The sequence below is a fragment of the Petaurus breviceps genome, unplaced genomic scaffold, assembly GCF_028583685.1.
Source record: "Petaurus breviceps papuanus isolate PSGF00001 unplaced genomic scaffold, PetGlider_PUasm1.0 90535, whole genome shotgun sequence".
Lineage (NCBI taxonomy): Eukaryota > Metazoa > Chordata > Mammalia > Diprotodontia > Petauridae > Petaurus > Petaurus breviceps.
The window spans coordinates 3,879,528-3,902,486 of record NW_027187270.1 but is presented as its reverse complement, the minus strand read 5'-3'; the positions used below and the strand labels follow the sequence as shown (position 1 = coordinate 3,902,486).

The window sequence follows — 22,959 nt, the reverse complement described above, 5'->3', positions numbered from 1 at the left end:
TGGGAGGCCTCAGAGCCTGGAAGGAAAGCTTGGCAGGCACCTCCTAAGCCTATCCTGGGGCCTCTCTTGCCTTGATACTTTCCCCAAGAGTGGGAGATCTTGACTCCCTCTGAAACAGGCTAAGTGACAAGACCCTGGACAGGAAACAGATGGGAGGGCTCATACTTGTGGAAAGCAGAGACGGGGGAGGAAGCAGATGATAGAGAAGGAGACCACTCCCATATATCCAGGACCTTGGCTTTTGGGTCCCCCCGGTGCTGTTACTGGGTGATACCGTTGGAGGATGGGGCTGTCTTTGGGCAAAGGTTGCTGGGCCTCATCCAGTTATTATCATCTGCTTTACCAATGATGAGCCCCACCTTGTCTGCCTGAACTCTGGTGGGATAGCCTGATAGTGACTCAGTGCCCTGCCCTGGGAGTTTGCCCCTCTTTCCACATCTCCTCCCTTGGCAGGTGCTGCTTGCCCTGTCTGTTTGGGGAGCTCTTCCCCAGCTGTCCCGAATGCCAGAACTCAGGGTGGTACAGAGGATTTGGAGCCAGAGGGGCTGGGCCCAAATTACAGCTTCACCACAGTGACTTTACTATTGTGGGCCTCAGTTTCCTCCTCTGTAAAGTGAGAGGGTGAGATCAGATGGCTTCTAAGGCCCCTCTTGGCTCTGAATCTGTGACACTGTGACCCAGCCAAGGAAATGTATCATTTGTAGTGAGTCAGTGAAGGCATCCAGCTCAAGGTCTCCCTCTGGGGCTTGTGAGTGACCTTCATTGGGACCAGCCCTAGCCATTTGCTTACTGGAGGGCACTTAGACCTGGCAACTGTGGGACCGGAGAGAGAGTAGGTCCCCATAAGGAGAGCTGCTTGGAGCACCGGGCTCTGGCAGGAAGCAGCGTCGGCCACACCCCTGGGGTGACCAGGGGAGAAATGGTGCCAGCTCCCTGGGGAGGCAGCAGCTGCTGGACCCTTGGAACAAGCCTCTGGGGTTCATCCTTTCTCTGATTCCTGAGTTTGTCTTCTCTTCTTGCCTTAGCGTTCTGGCCTTCATCATGGCGAGGATTGAGAGAATGGGGAAGGTGGGAGTGGGGATGGAAGGAACACTGCAAAGCTCACTCCATCTCCTGCTGGGTGGGAGCTGGGCTCAATCTGCCCATACTTGTGAGTGGGCAGACCTGGCCCAGGTGCCAACACTAGTCGCTGGGCCTCCAGTGTTTCCCAAGTCTTTGCAAGGCTGCTTGGCTTGCTTCCCACCCCTGGTGGGGAGAGGCCTGCCTGTTTGGAAGGCTCCCAGTGGTCCCTGATGCTTGGAGCTGGGGACTCCAGCCATAGAACTAAGGGACCAGGGTAGGCCAGCTCCCTCCTCTAGTCTCCCTCACGTGACCCACACATGGGAAGTGACTTGTCCAAGGTCACACATGGAACTGGGAAGTGACCTCCAATTCCCTTATTTTACAGATGAGAAAATTGAGGCCTAGGGAGGTCAGTGACTTGCTCAGGATCACTTAGGGAGGTAGCAAACTCAGTCCCCTGCCTCCAAATCCAAGGCTCTTTCCACTGTATGACTCTTTCCCTCCTGCCACCTAATTATTCTTGAAAATGATTTGCAAGGCTTCGACCTTGGTTACTGATCTACTCTGTAAGGAGAAAAAAGGCAAGGGAGGAAGGATCTGAACTACAAAAAACCATCAATGGAGAAAAAATGGGTCAGGTAACTCCCCCAGCTCCACCGACCAAGGTTGATCATCAGGCAGTGGGGGATGAGGGTCAAAGTCATGTCAGGCCCTTCCACCTCCAAGGTTCTGGTCTTCCATGTTCCTAAAGGAGGTGTCTTTGGGGGGGGGCAGGTGTTTGGGGAGCACTCTTCAGAGGCTTCCTCTCTTCTCCCAGACATTGCCCCCCTGTACATGTGAGCCACAGGCATGGAAGGGATGGCAGCTGAGTGATGGACTTGGTGCAATCTGCTTTCTCAAAGTCTTTGCATGACTGGCTGGCACATTTCCCAATACCGGAGGGGTGGCCTAGTCTTGGGCAGGCTGGGCTGTTTGTTGGATATTATAACTTTCCTTGCCAGCTCAGCCTTGGGTTCTTAGTAACCAGATCAGGGGCCAGGGTGAGTGGGCAGGCTGTTGTTGAATTCCATTCTTCTCAACACTCTTTCTCTACTGTTGAAGGTACACATGATGGCCAGGTGCTTCCACAATTAGCATCTGGGCCTTTCCTTCCCCATCACCCCCATCTATGGCTAGGGCCCGAAACCTTAGCCCTACCTACCCCTTCTCCATCATCCATGGAAAATTCACAGCTAGGGGCTGTCCCCTGGTCCCCCTGCCTCCTGTCATGCATGGCTAAGAGCTGGAGGCCCAAAGCATTCACATCTATGGTATGTTGCCCTCCCAGAGCATCCACAGATAGGGTCTGTGGCCTTCTCAGAGCAGGACCATCCATGGCTAGGGACTCTACCTCTCTCCTCCATCCTGATTATCCATGGCTAAAAGCTGGAGGCCCCAACCCAAGCATCCATAGCTAGGCTATGTTGCCCTCTGGGAGCATTCAGGGCTAGGGTTTGTCTTACCTCCTTCCCTAACCTCCACCCCAATACACACACCCCATTCATTCATGGCTAGGTCTTAGCACCAGTCGGAGGGTAGAAGATTAATGCCTCTGGAGCCATTTCTCATAGTGCGATAGTAAAACAATTTCACAAATCTCTTATTGTCCCTATAAGGACAGTAGGGCAAGTGATGATGTTCTTGCTGGAAAATAGGGAATCTGAGGCCTGGAGAAGCTGGTCCCCCAGGTAGGCTTAGGAGCCCCATCCCACATATGTTGCCATTCCCCTCTGCTGGCTCATCTTAGACATGCCTAGGCTTACGCTGCATCTGTCACCCAAGGTCCGGCCTATCGCAGCAGCCCCCTGCCCAGGCCCCAGCTTTGGCTGGCCTTCGTGGATGAAGGCTAGCTGCAAGTGCACCTGAGGGTAGGGAGAGTGAAAATGGGTACATCCCCTTCTCTCCTTCCCACCTGGAGCCAACCGAGGTCCAGAGGCCCTGTGTTGATCAAGGGGGAAGTGACAGAAGCATGTTTGAGTGGCACACAATGAAGTCAAGGTGAGGGGGTCCATGGAGTGATCGGTGCTGGCTTTGTCAGGATTTGAGATTCTTGGAGTGGCAGCAACAGAAGGATGGGCCGAGAGCCCTCCCACCCCAGTGCCCAGGCCCTGAGAATGTCAGAGCTGGAAGGGACCTCAGCCATCGTCCCGACCAGCACATCCTCTTTGGCCCAGTTCGTGAGGCTAGTGATTAGCAGAACAAGGCCACTCACCTCCATCTTCTGTCTCCTAGGCCAGTGTGCTTTCTGCCATATGAATTACCCATCACAACCCCCAGGCAAGGAGGGATATGGTACAAGCTGAAGGGCTGAGGAGAGCACCCTCTGTGCTTGGTCTCAGCATGGCCCTCCCCCCACCAGCCAAATCACCATCATAGGCCTCTCTTGCCTGCTCCCTTAGGGCTGGAGCCTGAATAGGGAAGTATTGTGGACTTGGCCACATCACTCCCTGGGCTTAGACTTAATGTTTTCCTTAAGGTATGGGGTCAGAGGACCTGGGTGTGAATCATGACTCCCATGCTTCCTAGCTATGTGACCTTGGAAAAAACTAGCTAATGTAGTAGTGGAGAGAGAGCTGGGCCCCGAGACAGGAAGACATGAATTCAAATCCATCTGCAGATGTTTCCTAGCTGTGTGATCCTGAGCAAGTCCCTTTACCTCTGCGTGCCTCAGTTTCTCTCATCTGTAAAATGGAGTTGGGCCCGATGGCCTCTAAGGTTATGTTGTGATTCTCAGTCATTGCCCTTTTCTGTGTAAGCTTCTATAAAATGAGCCAGTTCAGTAGGTTTGCTATTTTTGGGGTGGGGGTAGGGGAAAGATGGGGAGAAAAATTTGTAACTCAAAATCTTTTTTTTTTTTTTTGCTTTTTGGAGGGGAGAAGGCAGGGCAATTGGGGTTAATCAACTTGCCCAAGGTCACATGGCTAGTTTTTGTGTTAAGGGTCTGAGGCCGGATTTGAACTCAGGTCCTCCTGACTCCAGGGCCGGTGCTCTATTCACCGTGCCACCTACCTGCCCCTGTAACTCAAAATCTTGTGGAAATGAATGTTGAAAACTAAAAATAAATAAATAAATTGGAAAAAATAAACTAAATGAGCTGGGTTGGAGTATGGGGGGTAGGGTTGGACTTGGGCCTTTCCAGCTCAGAATCCTTTGACCCTCATAAGGATAGGAGGCTGTGTAGCCACTGCTGTCTGACAGGCTTTCTCATGGTCATCCTAGCAGCTGCGGTCCAGCTGGGTGGGATGGGGGGGCCTATGACCCAGGACTGGATAAAGAGATGAAACCCTACCCCACTAAAATCCCCTTGAGGCTTAGGCCCCGGCCTCCATACCCACTCCTCCTAGGCACAGGTGACTTGTGTCTAAACCCATATAAACAGCTGTCAGCAGGGGACAGATGTTGCCCATCTCCCTCTACCACCTTCATGTTGGGTAGGGTATCCCTCATATAGTTCTCACCATCCAGGCCAGTCCTTCTGGGTGGTGGTTCCCAGGTCCCAGAAATTATGCCACAGGGGAAGGTTGTGCTGATTCGAACTCAAGACTTCCCTGCTGTCAGTTGCTTGAGACAACTCACTGGCCCTCCATGGTCATCCATCCCCCATCCCACATCCCACAAAGTTCTGAGCACCAGGAGAAGGATTGTCACCTTTTAATACAATACTTGAGAGGTGTAGAATATAATCTCAGAATCTTCTGAAGGGCAGCTCTTTGTGAACAGCTGGGTTTTGCGAACAACATCAAAAAAGCTCAGCAAATTGTAACAGCAAATTGAAGAAGAAGGAAGAAAATACATGTGGATACACAACTCTGTTTCCAGGAAGGCCGGGAGAGATATCAAAAGCAGCAGACCTTGCCTCAGTGATTCTTGTCCCACTTGTACAGAGGCCAACTAGCTCTCAGAGATGGGGAAGACCCAGGATGAAGGGCCCAGGAGAAACATTGATGGGAAGGCTGTGCCCTGGCCCTTCCTGGAGTGGAGGCAGGGCTGGCATTCTAGGGGAGCCAAGCAGGGGGCCCTAGTGGCCCTCTGAGTGGGGCCTGCCCAACAGCCTCAGGTTGGGTGAGAGGCAGAGGGAATTCTAGGGCCACCGGAATCTTTGTGCCAGGCTTTGCTGGGGAGCAGCTAGCTGCTAGAGGAAAACCCTGAAGGAGGGAGAAGCAGTCAGGAACCCTGGGGCCTCATAAAAAGGCAACCTGCTTTGGGAGATGGTGGACCAGAGAGGACTAAGCCAGACTATGAAGCCAGTGGAATGGTGGGACCCAGGGATTCCAGAGGCTGAGGTGAGCACAAGACCAAGGGCAGGCAAGCTTGAAAGTGATTGGGCCTGCTCTAGGCCAAGACATGCAGACATTAGCCCTGCCCAGAAAAATCTGGGCTCAGGCTCAGGGCCTCCCTCTAGCCTCAGTTCTGACTTTTGAATGGTCCCTCTGACCTCCTGTCCTAGAGCAGTCTAGGGCCTGAATCTGTCCCCCTCCCAGGGATGTCCACCAGTCAGAAGAGATCTTCTGAGATGCCAAGCTTCAACCCAATGGCACTGTTTAACCCCTTGAGTGCTGGCACCTTTCTTATAGCTCTTGATGGAGCCAGCAACTGAGGCTAACTGTGTGAGGGAGCCAGGTCTGCTGCCTTCCCAGAGATGAAAGGGAGGAGAGAAAATGCTCATAAAAATTATGGGATTCGCTAGCTTTGAAATCTAATGATTTGGGGTGATCAAACACAGGCTGAGGCCTGGGGGCTTGTGGAGGGCTGTGATGGGGGTGGAGGTGAGTGCTTGGGATTGGGGAAAGGCCAGGAAGCAGCCTGTGACCTTGGGTGGTAGCTAGGAGCTAGGTGTTGGGGCTGAGTAATGAGCCCCAGCAGGCAGAGCTGGGGGGTGGGGGCCAGAATTAGTCTGGCACCAGGGTCAGACAAGAAACCACATTACCCTGCAGGGAGAATGTATTGGAAAAACCTCCCAAGGTTTTGCTTTTTTCTCATCAGGTACAGGTAGCAGGGAGATGAGGCGTCTGTCTCCTGCCTTCAATAAACCCTCATCTGTATTCTTTGTGCTGCTTGGAGGTGGGGATGGGATAGGAGGGGGGAAGGAATACAGCAGTGGTGATCTCTCCATCCCATCCAGGACTCCCTCTTTCAGAGCTTAAAGAAAATGATACCCAGATCAGCATCTTTCATTCAGGGGGAGTATAAATAAAATGTTAGCACTGAAGCAGACCTTAGTGGCCATCTGGCAGATGGGGAAACTGAGGCCTAGAGAGGACTTGCCCAAAGTCATACAACCAGTAAGTGACAGAGATGGGATTCAAACCCAGGTCTCCTGACTCTCTGTCCTGTGCTGTCATATGCAAGGTATGACTTATGGGTTGTTGCAAAGCCCACCTTCCCCATGTCACTCCCCTTCAAGTGCCTAAAATTCCACCATTGGCAAATCATTCCATAAACAGCACCCTCTCCCTATATCCTCTGATCCCCCTGGGAGGGGGCAATATATTCAATCCTTTACAACTTTCAGTGAAGGGAAGGGGAGGGAGAAGAGAAAATACATGCTTGTTAGTTGAAAAAATGTTTTTAAAAGTTTAAAAAATTCTTAACTGAACTGAAGGTGTTTCTAGGTATATGGAGCCCTTTCCAGGGCTTTCCCAGTAATGGCCATTTGAGGGCACTGAGCCTCAAGGATCAGTCACCGTGGCACTCTTTCTACTGACCAGTCTTAACACCATACAGGAAGAGAGAGGGCCCTCCTCAGTACCTTGTGACCCCCCCCCTCCCCCAGGGCTGCTACCTGGCCAGAGGACTGATGCTATGCTAGCCACCCCCAGAGTTTCCATTTTTGAAAGGAACCACTTTTTCCATTTGAGCTGAGAAGAAAGAATCCAATCCAAAGCAGCCCAACCCAGCCCCCTGCACGGCTCCATTTCCAATTTCCGCTCTGGCAGAGAATACAGATTTGGGGATTTCAAACAAGACTGTGGCCTCCTCGGTCCCAAAGCCAAACTTCCTGCTGTTCACAGGGTCAAGCCTGTTGCACCCTGGGAGCCAGTGCACATACCAAGGCAAAGTTTGCACTTTTGTTTATTTGTCCCAGACTCTTCCAGGACTTCAATGTCCATGGCCTCGAGCAGTAGACCTCAAGGTCTGCTTTGACTTTCTGCTGGGGAAGACTCAAAAGGCCCCTGTGACTTCTAACCTGTCCTGCTGCTTGTGGCCCAGCCTTCATATAAGATCCTGGCTACTTACTAGTCTCAAAATGAATGTTACGTTCCTGTGATCAACCTTCCCAAAAGACCTAGGCCACTCACATGTTTGGGAGGCAAAGAGGCACCTTCTGTCACGTGGCCTCGGTTGATACAGGAAAGGGGGTCTCAGCCCTTCTGTTGTTCATCCAGACAGAAGGAGAGGTTGGTCAACCAATTGCAATAGGAGAAACTGACCAAGGGCCATGTTTCTCACCAGTCAGCAGGGTCACCGTTGGGCCAGTCCTCTTTGTGGAAGAGGGGTCAAGGTGAGACAGGTATAGGATGACACTGTTCTCAGAGATGAATCTGGGCCTAGGAATGGCCAGAGAGCTGCTCTGAAGTTACCAACAGCCATTACTGGTAAGTTCCTAGGTATTACAGGTATCAGGAAATCTGCCTTCTTGCCAGGAAGAAACAGGTAGGAAGGAAGTCTCCAAGCATTTAAAACAAAACCCTGTGTTCTCTTGTCTCCCCCCCCCCCCTTCTAGTCCAGCAAGGTTTAACAGGTTTTAGGCCTGGAATGTCTCCATTGCTAGAGATTATAGGATTTTGGGCCCTTAGAGATGATCTACTTCAACCCTTTCATTTTAAAGGTGAGGAAACTGAGGCCTAAAGAGGGGAAGGGACTCTCTAAAGGTCACACAGTGACAAAGCTGGGATTCAAAGACAGCTATTTTGGACTCCAAATCCAGTGTTCTTTCTATGATACCAGGCTGCTGGAAGAGGGGGGAAGGAGGGTACCTAACCAAAGGGGTTGAGGGTCCTGGACTGGGAAGAAGTTAGGTGCCAACCCTTGTCCTGGCCAAGGCCCTCCTGGCTGCCAGTTTGTAAAGTAAAACTTCATAGTTTGGAAAACAACCTTAGTGTGGGATTGTCTCTTTCCCATGTTTGGTTGAGTAATTTTGTTTCAGACAAGCCAGGGTCCAGGAGGAAATCTGTAGGGGCCCCCAAGGCCCTTCCCTGCCCTCATAGCCTAGAGGGCAAAAGGGGCAAAGGCCCCAGGGGCCCTCATTCACTGCCACACTAATGATGCCCCAGAGCACCAGCCAGTGTGGGGACACAGAGATGCACACATTAAGACACAAAGCCAGAGGCCAGAGGCCCAAGTGGAGAGAGGCCGGGAATGGGCCCTAGTGTGGCTGTTCCAAGCCTAATGAGCAAGTCTTCAAGTGGCCCTGATGGTTCCCTTTGTTCTCAGACCAGGGGCATTTGGGGCGGTATTCAGCAGGACTGCTGCCCAGGGCCCAGGCAGGGACAAGAAGCTGGCATATGCTTCAGAGAGAGAGGCCGGGGCCAGGGCTGTCTATTCCTGGCAGCTTTTGTGCCTGCATTAGCTAGGGTCAGACTCCTGCCTGGGTGCCCCTCACTGCTGGGGAAATGCCAGCTCCCTCCTTCTACCTCCTAAACAGAGGGGCCCAGAGAGCTCCAGTGTGGTGGTGGGGTCAGATAGAAGCAAATGAATTTCCCCCTCAACAAGTTAAGAGGCAAGAGGAAAGGATGGTTCTCCATTGTTCTATGAAACCTTCCCATCCACCTCCCCTAGCAACAGACATTCCCTACAGGTGGCTGGGGTCCAGCTCTGGGACTGGGCCCAGGAGTAGCCCTTTCCTCATAATACTGACCTACCATTACAGAGTCAGAGAGAGGTTCCTAGACAGAGACACTTTATAGAGTTCATTTGGTTCAATACTCCCATTTTACAAGAGGAAATTGAGCCTCAGAGAGGGGAAGAGACTTTACTAAGGTTAGATCAGTTGACAATGACCAGGGGCTTGCATTTTGTATTCTTAATGGAGTTGGTACAGGACTCAGCTGTGAGCAAAAAAATATGTACACAGGGCTTCTTGTAGTAACTAAAAGAGAGAGGCATGAGGACCTGGGGCAAGGTTTCTGAGGTCAGCTTAGATTAGAGAAGGTCAATTGTCTCCTTGTCAATGGTCTGAATTAACTATGGATTTCCCTCTGATACATGTTTATGGAAGGGGTCCCACCTGTGGGTGAAGAGAGTGATGACCATAACATTGGCCAGAGGTTTCTGAGTGAGGATAGCAGAAGCCTCAGCTGCATTCGTCCCATGCGGGCCAATGTTAAAAGGTTTGGAATAGCCAGGCTCCCATCACTTGCCAAGCACCCTGGTGGCAGGAGGTGACAGAGCTCCCAATAGGCCCAAGGACTGCTGAGTCTGACATGGGAGGCAGAGGACGTGTTCCTGGAGGACAGCCCTCTCCTCCCCACCCAAATCTGACTCTGGCATCCAGAGGCTCCATGAGGATCCCACCCCACCCTCACCCCTAGGAAAATGTGGTTTCTGGAATTCAAAGATTTAGAACTGGGTGAAACCTCAGAGATACAAGGAAGTCCAGGGCCCCCTCATTCTGTATGTAGGGAAAATAAAAGAAGGGATCAGCCTCTGTTGTGACTGATCTTAGTCCACACAGAGCCATATGTCACTGAGTGGATTTGGTGCTGGTGGGACGGGACGAGATGGGACGGACCACCCCGTACTGGGAAGGGCACGGCCTAGCACCTAATACATGCTTGTTAGTTGGTTGGATCACTCCTCTGTCCCAGCACCGTGTAACAAGAAGAAACAGAGGAAGAAAGGAGGGAAGAAGCCAAGTAACAGGAGAAGGAAGAAGTAGCTGCCTCCAAGGGAAAGGGGATAGATAGCTAACCATCAAAGCCTCTCACTGGCGTGCTCAGAGCCAGTAGTAAGGGGCTCCCAAGAGCTTGAGGGGAGGTGTCACTCAAGAGTGGTGGGATACTCTGGCATTCAATGACATCTGAATTTGTTCCTTCCCCACTACTCCCAAAGATAGATGGACAGTGTGGGTGACTAACTTGTCAGCACTCAGGGGCCTGGACCTGCCCCAAAGGCTCCTGGGACCAGAGGGACCACTATCAGAAGTTGGTTTCCACTGGTGGCCTCCAAACTGGGGCCAGGATGTTAACACACCTCCCCAACTTCACTGGATGATTAGAAAATCCCTGGGGAGAGTCCAAAAGGCAAGAGAAAAGCCACCATAGATGCCTTCCATGTCATGGCACTGGAAATGTACAAGGCATTAAATGGGGAGAGCTTGGCTAATGACCACTGAGCGCCCAAGGGGGTGCAGGAAACGCCCGGGGCTGGGCTGGGGGAGGCTCTGGAGGCAGCGATGGGGGGGCAGGGCATTAGATGGGAGCCTCCGTTGCGGGGACCCCGGGCAGCAGCTCTCCATTCACGATGGTGTCTGAGGCCAGCATCTTGTCCTTGCTGGAGTCTATCTCCTGCTTCTTGGGCGTTTTCCGATGGAATAGTGGGACGAAGAAGAGGATTATGCCCCCGATCATGGGGGGCACGCCGGCAAAGTAGAAGGCCACGTGGTAGTTCTCAAAACAGTTGTTGAGGAGACCTGCAAAATCCAATAGAGATATGGCTTTCTACGTACCAGGAGCCCTCTCTCTCCTCCCTGAAGGGACCACATTACTTGTTCAGATTTGGCCTAAACCAGGGCCTTGGCAGGAAATATGCTTAGAATTGGACTTGGTGTCAGGAAAACTTGGGTTCAAGTCCTGCTGCAGATACTCCCAGGTCACGAGACCCTGGGCAAGTCACTCAAGCTCTTTGCTGTATCTCCAGTTCCTCATCTGTAACATGAGGAACAGGAGACCCAGAGTGGGGACAGAATTGGGCAGTTGGGGAACTGCCTAGAAAAACTTGTGTCAGTCACTCCAGACAAAAAGGAACCAAAAGGGGGAAACTCTTTCCTAGAGGGAGACTGGTGTTGGTGTCCAGCCCCAGTCTGCAGTGGAATTGGTGCGACTGGGATAAGGCTTTGGCCTTGGGCCGGCCCCTGGGCCTCAGTATCCCCTCTGATGAGATGGCCTCTGAGGGGCGGGCCAGCTCTAGCTCCCATGAACCTTTCCCTCCATTTATGGAAGAGAATACAGCAGAGCCAGCTTCCTGGTATTAGAAAGGATCAGTCTGGGAAGGGGAGGGATGGAAACACCTGGGAATTCCCATGCCTCTGGAGCCTGATGAGGCCTATGGAGGCCCGACTGCCCCATTCCTACCTCCACCTGCTGGTGCTTGTCTACAGGTGACAAAATGTTCAAAGGTAGTAGCAGAGCAGTTAGCTGAGAACTGAATGCATCTGTACCTTGGTCATGGGTCCGAAAGGGCAGCTTGGGACCGACTGTGGGCACTCTGGTCGCTAATGGGGACATCTGCTCATTGCCTGCCACCCTCCCCCCCCATCTTCCAGGGTAGAAAGAGCTGATCTTCCCTTCCTTGACTCTTAGAGCTAGACTGGGATGCAAATCTGACTGCTGTGTAGCCCTAGGCCAATCGCTTAACTTCTGTCTGCCTTGGTTTCCTCAACTGTGAAATGGGGATAAAATCACATCCCATCCCAGGGTTGTCGTGAGCATCAGATGAGATACTGGCTGGAAGTACCTGGCACATAGTAGGTACTCATACATGCTCATCTCCTTCATTCCTTAGAAGAGGGGCAATGGCCTAGTAGGACCAGACTAGATAGTATGGCTACAGCAGAGCCTGTGGTGAAGAAGGGACTCAATCCTGGCTTCCTGTCCCCTCTCTCTGTATTAGCCCTGGGCCTCCATTTCAACTGAAAGCTCTCTGGGGGTAACTGTGGAGGGAGTGAAAGGAGCCAGGAAGACCTGGGCTCTCCAAGTCTAGAGCGCTACCCAGTACCCCATACTATCTCTCTATGTGATGACATCCTTCCTGGCTCTGACAATCTCTGCTCTCTGTTCTAAGATCCCTCCCAGCTCAGATAGTCTGTTGTGGGATTTGGTAGTTAGAAAATCTGCATTCAAGTCTTGACTGTGACCTTTCCTTGGGAAAGTTCTTTTCCCTCTCTGGACCCCAAGCTCTTCCTCTGTAAAATAGGGGTACTGGCCTAAATGACCATATCCCTGACACCTCTGTGGGCCTGGATCCTGAGGGCCCTCCCAGTTTGGCCATGCCACGTCCTAAGATCCTTGGCATGGGCTCTGCTTCTATGTCTGAGCACGAGAGGCTTAGACAAGATAGCCCCTAGGGTCGCTTCAGACTCTGATATCTGATATTCTGCTTTGAGATTTTAAGATGTCCTGTTTTTCACTCCTGCCAGGATGTTTTCTGCTGCAGGATTTCCCATACTACTCACTCTAGGGCACCAGCAATGCCTTTTGGATACCAGGGATGGTCCTAGGAAAATTCTGGGGTACAGCTGCACCCCATTTCCTAATACCACCTAAGAGATTGCCTACATTAGCCCTAGTTCATGGCCTGCCCCATGAGGCTGATTCACAAGCCCTGTCCAAAGATTAGGAGGTTGCCACTGAGCCTGAATAACCCAGAAGCTGTGGCTGTCCCACTTCTCTCTAGATTAGCTGTGTACATGGCCACATATCCATAATGAAATGAGTGTAGACCAGAGCTATGAATGTACTGGTCCCAGAAACTACTTAGTTGTACTCCCCCCTCCCATTCCCCCATATACCTGAGGACTAGAAAGAAGATATTTCAATATGTAAAAGGTCTATGATTTCATCTATGCCAAAAATGTTGCAAATGGAGATCCGCCTGGGGTGGGCTGAATAGAACCTTGCACCAGGGTTTCAGTATTTAGGGGGACCACTGGTGGTGCTTTCAATCATTCAGCAGTGTAGAAATAATACAAAGAATAATTAAAATAGGAAGCTGCTGGAAATCAGCTTTCTTCCTCCTCACCACAGCCCACCACTATGGCCATGGTAAATTGCTTGTCCAGACCCACCTCACCCCACTTTGCTCTGTCCTCAACAATGGAGGCTCTCTCAGTGGCCTTATCTTCCTGCTCCAGAATCTCTTCCTCTACCTCTCCAACCCTGGAATTGAGCGGTTTATGTGCAAAGTCGCTGGGTATGGTTCTGCTGGGTCGGCAGTTTGTGGCCGGGCAGTCATTCCGGCCTGGCAGGAGCTGGCATCAGAGACAGGCTTGAGACGAGGCTGCTTTCAAGCATACCTAGCCATGTATCCTCTCTGGCTGCCTCTCTGTCTACTTCTGGATAATCAGTAAATACAACCAGGTTCTGCCTTTCTCCCTCCACTCCCTGTCCCCTTCTGCTATTCAGCCATTTGTATTAAATAACCAGATTTCCTTTCTACCTTTGTCTTTCTCCTCTATCTTCCCAATAGTTAAATCTAACCCCAGGCTTGCTCTGGGGCTTTCAAGAAGCGGGGAGTTCGGGGAGGGTTCGGGGTGGCCAGGTAGCACAGCGAGTAAGAGCACTGGCTCCAGTGTTGAGAAGACCTGGAGATCGAATCCCAGGCTCAGACACTTAGCACCACCCAGAAACACCTGGCCATGTAACCTTGAGCAAGTTACTTAACCCCAATTGCTTAGGGGCGGCCAGGTGGCTCAGCGAGTAAGAGCACTGGCTCCAGTGTTGGGATGACCTGGATCAAATCCGGGCTCAGATACTCAACTCAGCACCACACCCAGAAATAATAACTGGCCGTGTAACCTTGAGCAAGTTACTTAACCCCCAATTGCTTTAAAAAAAAAAAAAAGAAGCAGGGAGTTCGTCTGGGTGGGGGCTCCCTGGCTCCCTTTGCCAGTGCAGGTCCCAAGGCGGCCCTGCCTGAGATGATGGAAGGAGTTGGAATGAACCCCAAACATGTGACCCCTGGTACTTCATCAGACTGGCTCTGCCATGTATCACCTTCAGTCTGCGCCTAGGCTGGGAGCCTCCCTAGCTGGGGAGGAGTCCTTGGGTTTTCCTGGCACAGCTTTGGAGATCCCAAGGTCCCCCTTGGGCTAGGATGAGGTATTGGAAGAGGACTTTAGTTCCACAGGCTTTGGGTGTGCCCTGCAGCTCGGCTTCTTAGAATTCTGACATGGTTTAGCTTGAGATGGAAGAATTGCTAAGGGCTTCCCCAGCATGTGCCAGCATGGCTGTCTGAGAGCACAGAGTACAATAAGAAATGGCAATGGGTGATAGGCAGAGGTGCTCAGATGGGTGGGAAGCTTCCCCCACAAGCACCCTCACCTGCTATGGGGGGCCCGGCCGTCATGGGAAGCGCCATCATGCCTAGGAGGTAGCCAATGGCCTGAGATGCCTGCATGGGCCCAACAAGTTCAAAGGCAACGGGTGCCATGATGGTGGTAAAGAAGCCGTCACACAGGCCGAGGAAGAGGCAGACGACGATGAGGCCACCAAACCCCTTACACAGAGGGATCATCATACACATCAGGCCCAGGAGCATAAAGGCGATGACCTGGAGAGAGAAAGAAGGCACCTGGTCAGGCAGTGCCGATACCTCTGAGACCTCCCTCACTCTGGCATTCTCCTTGTCCTCAGATCCCTTTGACCTAGACATTTTTTTTTGAGGGACAACTGGGGTTAAGTGACTTGCCAAGGTCACATGGCTAGTAAACGTTAAATGTCTGAAGCTGCATTTGAACTCAGGTCCTCCTGACTCCAGGGCTGGTGCTCTATTCACTGTGCCACCTAGCCACCCCTGACCTGGACTTTCTACTGGCTTCTAAGGTCCCTCCCATTCTACTGATGTATGAGTATATCCTTTGAGCAATAAATGAGGAGAGGGAAAGAGGAAATCATCATTTATTAGGCACCTACTATGTGCCAGGCACTGTGTTAAGTGCTTTACAAGTACCTCATTTGATCATAATGGTTCCTCTGGAAAAGGTGTTTGTGTCCTAGGGACTGGAAGGTATTAGGGGTAGGGCTGGTTTTCAAGGCTAGTTAGCAGATCTGGACTCTAGTCTGCATTCCATCAGGACATGTTCTTTCCCAGGGGATAAGGGTTGGCTTTCCTGGCTCCTAGAGCAGGACAGATAAAGTACCAGTCCCCCAGGAGCCCCCAAACCATCTAAGTGACTTTGCTGGAGACGAAGCCAAGGAGATCTGGCATGAGCAATGTCTGAGCCAGCGGGCGTTTTTGGTCCAAGCACCTCTGGGCTATGTTCCCTATCTTGGGGAGGTTGGTAACCACAGAGACCTGCTGGGAGTTCCCAATCACTTCAAGGAGGCCGGGGCCATGATTCCAAACAAGAAAAACGGGTCAGTTTGACTTTACTCTTGAGTGGAACAGAATGTCCCCAGAGCAAAATCGAAGATGGGGGTGGCCATGGCAAGACAGTAGTTTGTGTGGAAAATACTTGGATGGGGCAGCTAGGTGGTGCAGTGAATACAGCAGCAGCCCTGGAGTCAGGAGGACCTGAGTTCAAATTCAGACTCAGACACTTGACATACTTACTAGCTGTGTGACCTTGGGCAAGTCACTTAACCCTGATTGCCCTCCAAAAACCAAAAAAACAAAACAACAAAAAAAGAAAATACTTGGAGGGCATTAGGGGACTTATTGGTAGCACAATGTGAGTCAAAAGAGATTCAGCTGCCAGAAACCTCAAACTCTCTCCTGCATTGCATGAACATCATGAAGTGTAAGGGGGAGACAGAGGCAGAGACACACAGACAGAAGCAGACATAGAGAGATGGAGAAAAGAGAGAGAGACAGATACGGGGAAAGATATGCAGAGAGAGCCAGAGAAGAGAGAGAGCTGGAGCCAGAGAGTGAGCGCATTGCCCTTTGCCCTTTGCTCAGGTCAGGTCACATCTCCAGTACTGGGGCCCACTCTGGGCACCTTCTTTATGGGCACACTAGAGCATGCATGTCTACAGGAAGGCCACCAAGCCAGGGAGAGCGAGTCAAATGGCTGCTTATGCTAGCTGTGGATGCGTAAGCTGGCCAAAAGAGAACTTGGGAACAAGGGACCGTTGCAGATGGAGCTGGTACCTGAAGGTCTGTGGAATGGCAAAGGAAGGGTGTTCTTCTTGGGCCCCAAGGGCAGAGATGGAAGCCATGAGTTCTAGTTATGAGCTCAAATAGTGTAGGGGACTTGGAGGGCTGGAGAGTCAGGAAGATCTGCATTCAAATCCCACCTCAGATACTCCCTAGCTGTGTGACCCTGGGTTACTTATTAACCTCTTTGTGCTGTGGTTTCCTCATCTGTAAAGTGAGGAAGGTGGGCTCAATGGTTTCTAAGTTCGCTTTCAGACCTAAGTCAACAATCTTAGGAGAGAAAGAGTCTAACTTAATATAGATGAGCAGCTGTCTGATAATTACAGGTGCTAATTACAGGAGTGAGCTCTCTGTCTCTACAAGTACTCAAGGGTGGGCTTCCAATTTACCAAGGCATACCCTGTGCCAGGTATCCTATTAGACTGGAAAACAAAGACAAAATATGAAACCACTTTTGTCATCGAGGATTTGCCATTTTACCGTTTGCTTTTCAGACAGCTTTAGAGACAGGGTGGTGCTGTGAATAGAGCCCCAAACTTGGCGTGAGGAAGCCCAGAATTCAAATCCAGCCTCAGACACTACCTATGGGATCCCAAGCAAGTTACTTAACCTAGGTCTGTGTCAGTTTACTCTTCTGTAAAATGGGAATGATAATACTTTAAAGTGCTATTGTTATTATTATTACTAGAGAAGCTTTGGGGAGCTGCTGACAGGCAGGCCAACCAAATGAACTCTGAGTTTCCTTGGAGCAGTGAGAGGCTTCTGGTTTGAATGCCTGCCTAACTCTTAATAAGGGCCCACTTGCCATTCAAGGCACATCTGCCCTTGGGAGGGAGGCTCCCCAGGGTGCTGCCCCATGAGGGTTGCCACACACTGGTTTCTTTTTTTTTTTGGAGGGGGGAAGGCAGGGCAATTGGGGTTAAGTGACTAGCCCAATGTCACACAGCTAGTAAGTGTTAAGTGTCTGAGGCCGAATTTGAACTCAGGTCCTCCTGACTCCAGGGTGGGTGCTCTATTCACTATATTATACTATTCACCTAGCTGCCCCCACACACTGATTTCTTAAGGGAGAATAAAAACCATTTTCATCCCTGCTCTTTGGGTCAGCCTGGATAGAAGAAAAACTGAATCTAAAGCACTGTACTTGAGAGTGCTGGCTAAGAGTCTTTTTTTTTTTTTGAGACAGTTGGGGTTAAGTGACTTGCCCAGGGTCACACAGCTAATAAGTGAGGCCACCTTTGAATTCAGGCCCTCCCAACTGCAGAGCCCATGCTCTCTCCACTGCCTCACCTGGCTGCCCCTTAGATGATTTCTTTAAGCCTGGGATGAGTACATGGCTTTTCTGGGCAGCACAGTGGCATGCCCGGGGGCACACAGGTATAGGGCTGTCAACAAGCATTTATTAAAATTGCTTGTTATGTGCCAGGTGCCCTGCGGAGCGTGGGGCTCACTTGGGTGCCCCCAAGGATGGAAATGGGAGGCAAAGATATCCCCCAGGGCGCTCCCTTCTTCTCCAGGCCCCAACTCTGGAGGGGCTTCTTGGGCCCAAGTGCTAGGAAGGGAACCCAGGCAGCCCCGCCTCCCAGCCAGGACTGGGCCGCACACCAGGTGAGAAGAGAAGAGCCGTGCCTATCAGCCAAACCCATTAGGTCAATTAAGAGTTAATATCATTATATAACACAAAAGGCCTCATTAACTGACTTTAAAGAGTGTAATTACTGGCCCATTGTGTTGGCTGCCTCTTATCCTCCGGGATGCCTTGCCAAGGTTCGGAGATGAAACATCCCTCTTGGAACAGACTGAGACCTCAGCTCCGGCCGACCCTGAGGATCCTCCCAGGCTGGCCCCAGGCCGAGCATCCCCAGTAGGGCACCCCCCCCCCAAAGCCAAGGAGCCCAGTACTTCCCATCCCCCACCTTCTGCAAAGGATGAGGCCTCACTTGGAAGAAAGGGGGCCGGGATCAGGCACGTGTTGGCAGCTGGGGCGGGTGTCTCAGGCCAGCCTGATCTCATGGGAAGCCCACCAGATGGGGAGACTATGGTTTTGTTACCCCACTGGCAAGTAACTGTCCTTCTCTGGGCCTCAGTTTCCTTATATGTAAAATGATTGTTGTGAGGCAAACATTTGCAAACCTGGAGGCGCTACAGGAATTGTTTGGTTGTTTTGTTTGGGGGGGGGGGCTATACCTAGAATTTCCTCAGTCAAGTGGAACTTCTGGTATGAAGAGTCCCTCTACCAATGCAGTTTTGCAACTATTTTGTGAATGATAGTCTTAGACTCAAAGGTTCTTAATTTGAGGTCTGTGAACTTAAAATTAACAACTATTTTACTATATTTGATTTCTTTTATGACCTTATATATTTTATTTTACATATTTAAAAACATAATTCTAAGAAGGGTTCCATAGGCCTCCCCAGACTGCCAAAGGGGTCCAGGACACAAAAAAGGTGAAGAATCATTTCACATGCCTGTGACTGAGAGGTTAAGTGATCTGTGATCTATGATCTCAGGGCTAGGATCTCAGGATCCCAGGGCTAGGATCAGCCAAGGGGAGGACTTGAGCTTGCCTTTCTGGCTCCATGGAGGGAGCAACCATTAGCCTCTACAGTACACTGCCTCTCTAATATTATTATATTATGACATAACGCATATTATATGATAATCATATAATCTAATTCTAGCAATTATGTCAATATTATAATTAATACTCATCATAAAATGGGGACAGTAAGACTTGAATTAGCACATAGGGTCATGTGATGGAAGTGCTTTAAAGTTTTATAAAAATGAGTTATTTATTAATATATTGGGCAAGGCACTTTACTCTTTGTAATTTGATTTCCTTTCTAGCACAATGGGAGTGGGAGTCAATAGTATAATAATGATGAGGATCTTGACAGCAATCATTGTCTTGCCATCCTCAGGGGAGGGTGTTATGAGAAGCTAAAGAGAAGCAGATGGATTCCATTGTGTTCTGTGATAGATGTGACCTCACAGGGAGCTCTCTTATTATATAAGGGACTATTTCTTCAAGTTAAGTCCAGGCAAACTTCCATTTATATAATATTTTGTATCTATTCTCTTGGTTGTGTCTCAGAATAGCCCATAAGAAGATTTTTGAGTTCCATTTTACAGAGAAGGAAGCCCAGAGAGGAAAAGTGACTTGCCCAGGGTTACACAGAGAGTTAGAAGCAGAGTGAGTCTGTTGCCTCAGAATCCAAGGGCTCTTTCTATTCCAGCATGTTGCCTTCTAGGGGGTGGTGTTAGGCAAATCTTGGGAGTCCAGTAGGAAGGGATGCCTGGGGGAGCAGATGTTAGGCTGAAAGGAGGGGCTACTACCTCCCCAGGCTGTTGGGAATAGGTGAGTTCCCCTATAGGTCTCTCTCCATCCTTCCAGCCCAGGGCTATCTCAGCCCTGATATTTCCTTCAGGTATTGGTGGGGGAGACTGGGGAACCACATCTTTTTCTGGAGACCCCTCAACAGCCCTAATTTTAATTCAGAGCAAATAGCTCCCAAGGATACTGGTACCAAACTGCTCTGACAGAGCAAGTTGCCAGGAGAGAGGGTTGGAGGCCTGAGCCTCTGGCATCTACACCCAGAGAGCCAAACTCTAGGGATGGGAAGGAAATCAATGCATAGCCAAGAACTCTGGACTGAGGGCTGATGTGAAAACACAGGAAAGCAATGACTGGGAATTGGCTGGACTCCTGAGACTGGCCCAACAGGCATGTGAGGGTCTTGTCAGCACTGACATTCAATGTTCTTTATTCTGAGGCCCCTGTTAGCCCAAATACTCCATGTTTTAGGGCTACTCTGACATTCTAAGGTTCTAGCTCTGACATTCCATGTCCAAGGATCCTCCTAGCTCTGACTTTCCATGTTCTAAGACCCCTCTCCCAGCCCAGCCCTGACATTCCCTATACTAAAACCCTTGTCAGTTCTTAAATTCTCTGTTCAAAGGTTCCTCTCCCCTGTGACATTCCGTGTTCTAAATGATGGGGTGCTCGGGATCTATGTTTGTAAACTCAGTCTGTAATATCAGTTTGTAAAATCAATTTGTAAAACCAGTCTGTAAAATCACATTTCCCCCTCCCCAGCCTCAGAGCACTAACTCTGCCCCTTCCCCCTGTGTAATGGGAATGTAAATTTTAAAGATCTTCCCTGCCCCTAGGCTAAAGTGCACCTGGAGCCTGGGGTGGGAGGCTTGTTTTTTCAGTAGATACTTTTTGATTGGCCAGTGGGTCCAAAACGTTGTTACATTCTCTGAGCCAGGAGAAGGCTATATAAAGCCCTGATGTGTAGCTTTGTTTTTGGGGCTCACTTTGAGAAGTGTTCTGTGATTTGATCTGGATTCTGGGAAGCCGTTGTCCAGAGGCCCCCCCGCCCTGCTTTGAAAAACCCAGATGTTGATTGGGTATGGATGTATGGATGTAATGGCTGGACAGTTTGGAAAGCTGTCTACTTAATCTGCTTCTGTCTTGATAATTCTGCCTGTATACTTTGAAGTTCGGGGTGCTGACCTTTTTCCCCTGAACAAGGTAAACGATATATGTCTGACTGATTAAAGTAAGCTTGTTAACCCATTTTGAGTTGCTTTCCTTTATCAAAGCAGATCCAAGAACCTGTGGTGGCAGCAACCCTGAGGACGCTTGGGGTGCTTGCTGCTACACCCTGCCAGCACTCTGCCCAGCAACAACTCATGAACTGTTTATTTCTGCTTGGAACAATAACAAGCTACACCTATGAATCCTTCACTAAACCATCTATAAACATTTTAGCTTAGGCAAATGTTATCTCCCCTTAGTAAAGTGCTCAGCTTCACCTATGAATCCTTCAAAGCACTATCTATAGGTTAACTCCTTAGCCAATTATCCACATACTGAGTCTCTGTTAGCCTTGGTTCCCAACATCCATCTTGTCAAACATGACACTGATGGGTGCAGACTAGGCACTTCTCAGTCAGTCTTGACCGATAGCTGACTAAGTGACATTTCAAGCCTAAAACCACACCTCCAGGTAGCCCCCCCTTGGGCTATATCCCAGTGAATTATAGGCAATACACCTGTGCAGTTGTTATTAAAAGTGCATGTCCCTTTAAGCACTGACCACTCCTTAACTCCTCCCTAATCCCACCCTTACTCACCTAGTTAGCATAATTGACATCTGATTTACTGTCATGACTCCTTAAAAACTATACCTGTTACTTCTTTAAGTTTGCAGGTTCCCTAAGAACTCTTGCCCGCTGTACAGTATAGCAATAAACTTGCAGGTTCCCTAAGAACCCCTGCCTGCTGTAAAGCGTAACAATAAACTTTTACAATCCTTACTCCAAGTTTGCTTGGGCCTACTGAATTCTTTCCAGACTGAATTGCAGGGATTCTGGTCATTGATAAGGATCAGAATTCCTGTATAACCTATTGCCATCCCCCTATCATAAGGACCACTCCCCAGCCCTGACATTTTCAGTTCTAATAATAACAATTTTGTTTGACACTTATCTGGCACTTTAAGATTTACAAAGTTTCACCTACATTTTGTTATTTGAACCTCCACCAAATCCTGTGGGGTAAGTACTCCCATTTTACAAATGAAGAAACTTAGGCTCTTTGAGGGAATGGGACTTGCCCACAGTCACTTGGGTAGAAAATGTCTTAATTGGGATTTGAGCTTAGGTCCTCCTGCCTCCAGCCCAGGTTCCATGATCACTGGGGAGTCAAGGCAACTCTGATCCCTGTGCCTTTAGCTGCCCAGATCCGGGGTGGGGGGTGGGGGTAGGGGCTGCTAATAGTACTTATTAGCCATAATTTTCTTTGGAAGATTTCATAGAGACTTCTTTCATTTTTACACTCTCTCTGGGAGGTAGGGAGAGATAGCCATCATTGCTGCCACTGAATAGCCTGGGCACTAGAGGCCTCCAAAGGTTGAGTCCATTGTCCAGGATGCCACAGTGAATCAGCAGCATAGCCCAGAGCATCATGCAGCATGGCTGAGGGAGGAGCTCTAACTGCTTGGAAACAATGTCTCTTCTTGGAGCTTGTAGGAAGCTCCATAGAGAGCCCATGGGGTGGGGGAGGGTCCTGAGTGGGCCCCTGTTCCACCCCCCCCCTGCCCCTGTTACGCCCTCCCTGCTGGGCGAGGTCAGCTGGGTACCTGTAGGTAGATCTTCTTCAGGCCCGGAATAGAGTCGCTGATCCGGCCAGACACTAAGCGTCCAATGCCCGAGGTGGCTCCGATACACACCAAGAGGACCCAGGTGTCCTTGATTCTCTTCTCCCCAGTGAACTGCTTATCCACGTACTTCATCTGAAATTCATGCCCAGCCCCGAGAGGAAGAAAGAAACACATGAGGCCCCGGTGAACTGACCGCGAGCCTCCCACCCAGCTTCCCAGGGAGAGCGTCCTCATTCCTGGCATACTTACAGCCTGGCACCAAGTTCCCCCAGGGCTCAGGGATTCTTGAGAGGAAATGCCCTTATGACAGGAAGGCTTCCAAAGGGTCACTCCCATCCTTCCATCCCACCCCCCACCCTTCACCTCTGGTCTTTTGGATGTACTTGGGGGAGTTGGCCCTTGGGTCCATCTTAAGGCACAAACAGGAGAAGGGACCCAGGAGCAGTGCTGAAGGTGGGGATACTCTAGGATGGGCATTCCTTCTAGTCTCTTCCACTCTTTTCCTCTGGCATCCTCCAGCCTTAGCCCTGGCTCCTTTCTCTCATAAATCTGCTAGCAGCCTCAGATGCCATCTGGGTCAACTTGTACCCCAGCAGGAGTGTCCTGGAGTGCATCCAGCCTCCCCCTGCAGATGGCTAGTGAAGGAAA

At 50.3% G+C, this 22,959-nt stretch overlaps 1 protein-coding gene across 1 annotated transcript in view; it reads right to left on the bottom strand.

The window, feature by feature from the left end:
* Window positions 1-4,737: 4,737 nt before the first annotated feature.
* SLC16A2 (solute carrier family 16 member 2) overlaps window positions 4,738-22,959 on the bottom strand; it is a 108,882-nt gene continuing 90,660 nt past the window's right edge. Inside the window, exons 4-6 of the mRNA XM_069063105.1 lie at window positions 22,291-22,443; window positions 14,361-14,589; window positions 4,738-10,732 (exon numbers count right to left, since the gene is read on the bottom strand). Coding sequence (XP_068919206.1) covers window positions 10,512-10,732; window positions 14,361-14,589; window positions 22,291-22,443 — 603 coding nt within the window. The 3' untranslated portion in view covers window positions 4,738-10,511. The remainder of the gene's footprint in view (window positions 10,733-14,360; window positions 14,590-22,290; window positions 22,444-22,959) is intronic.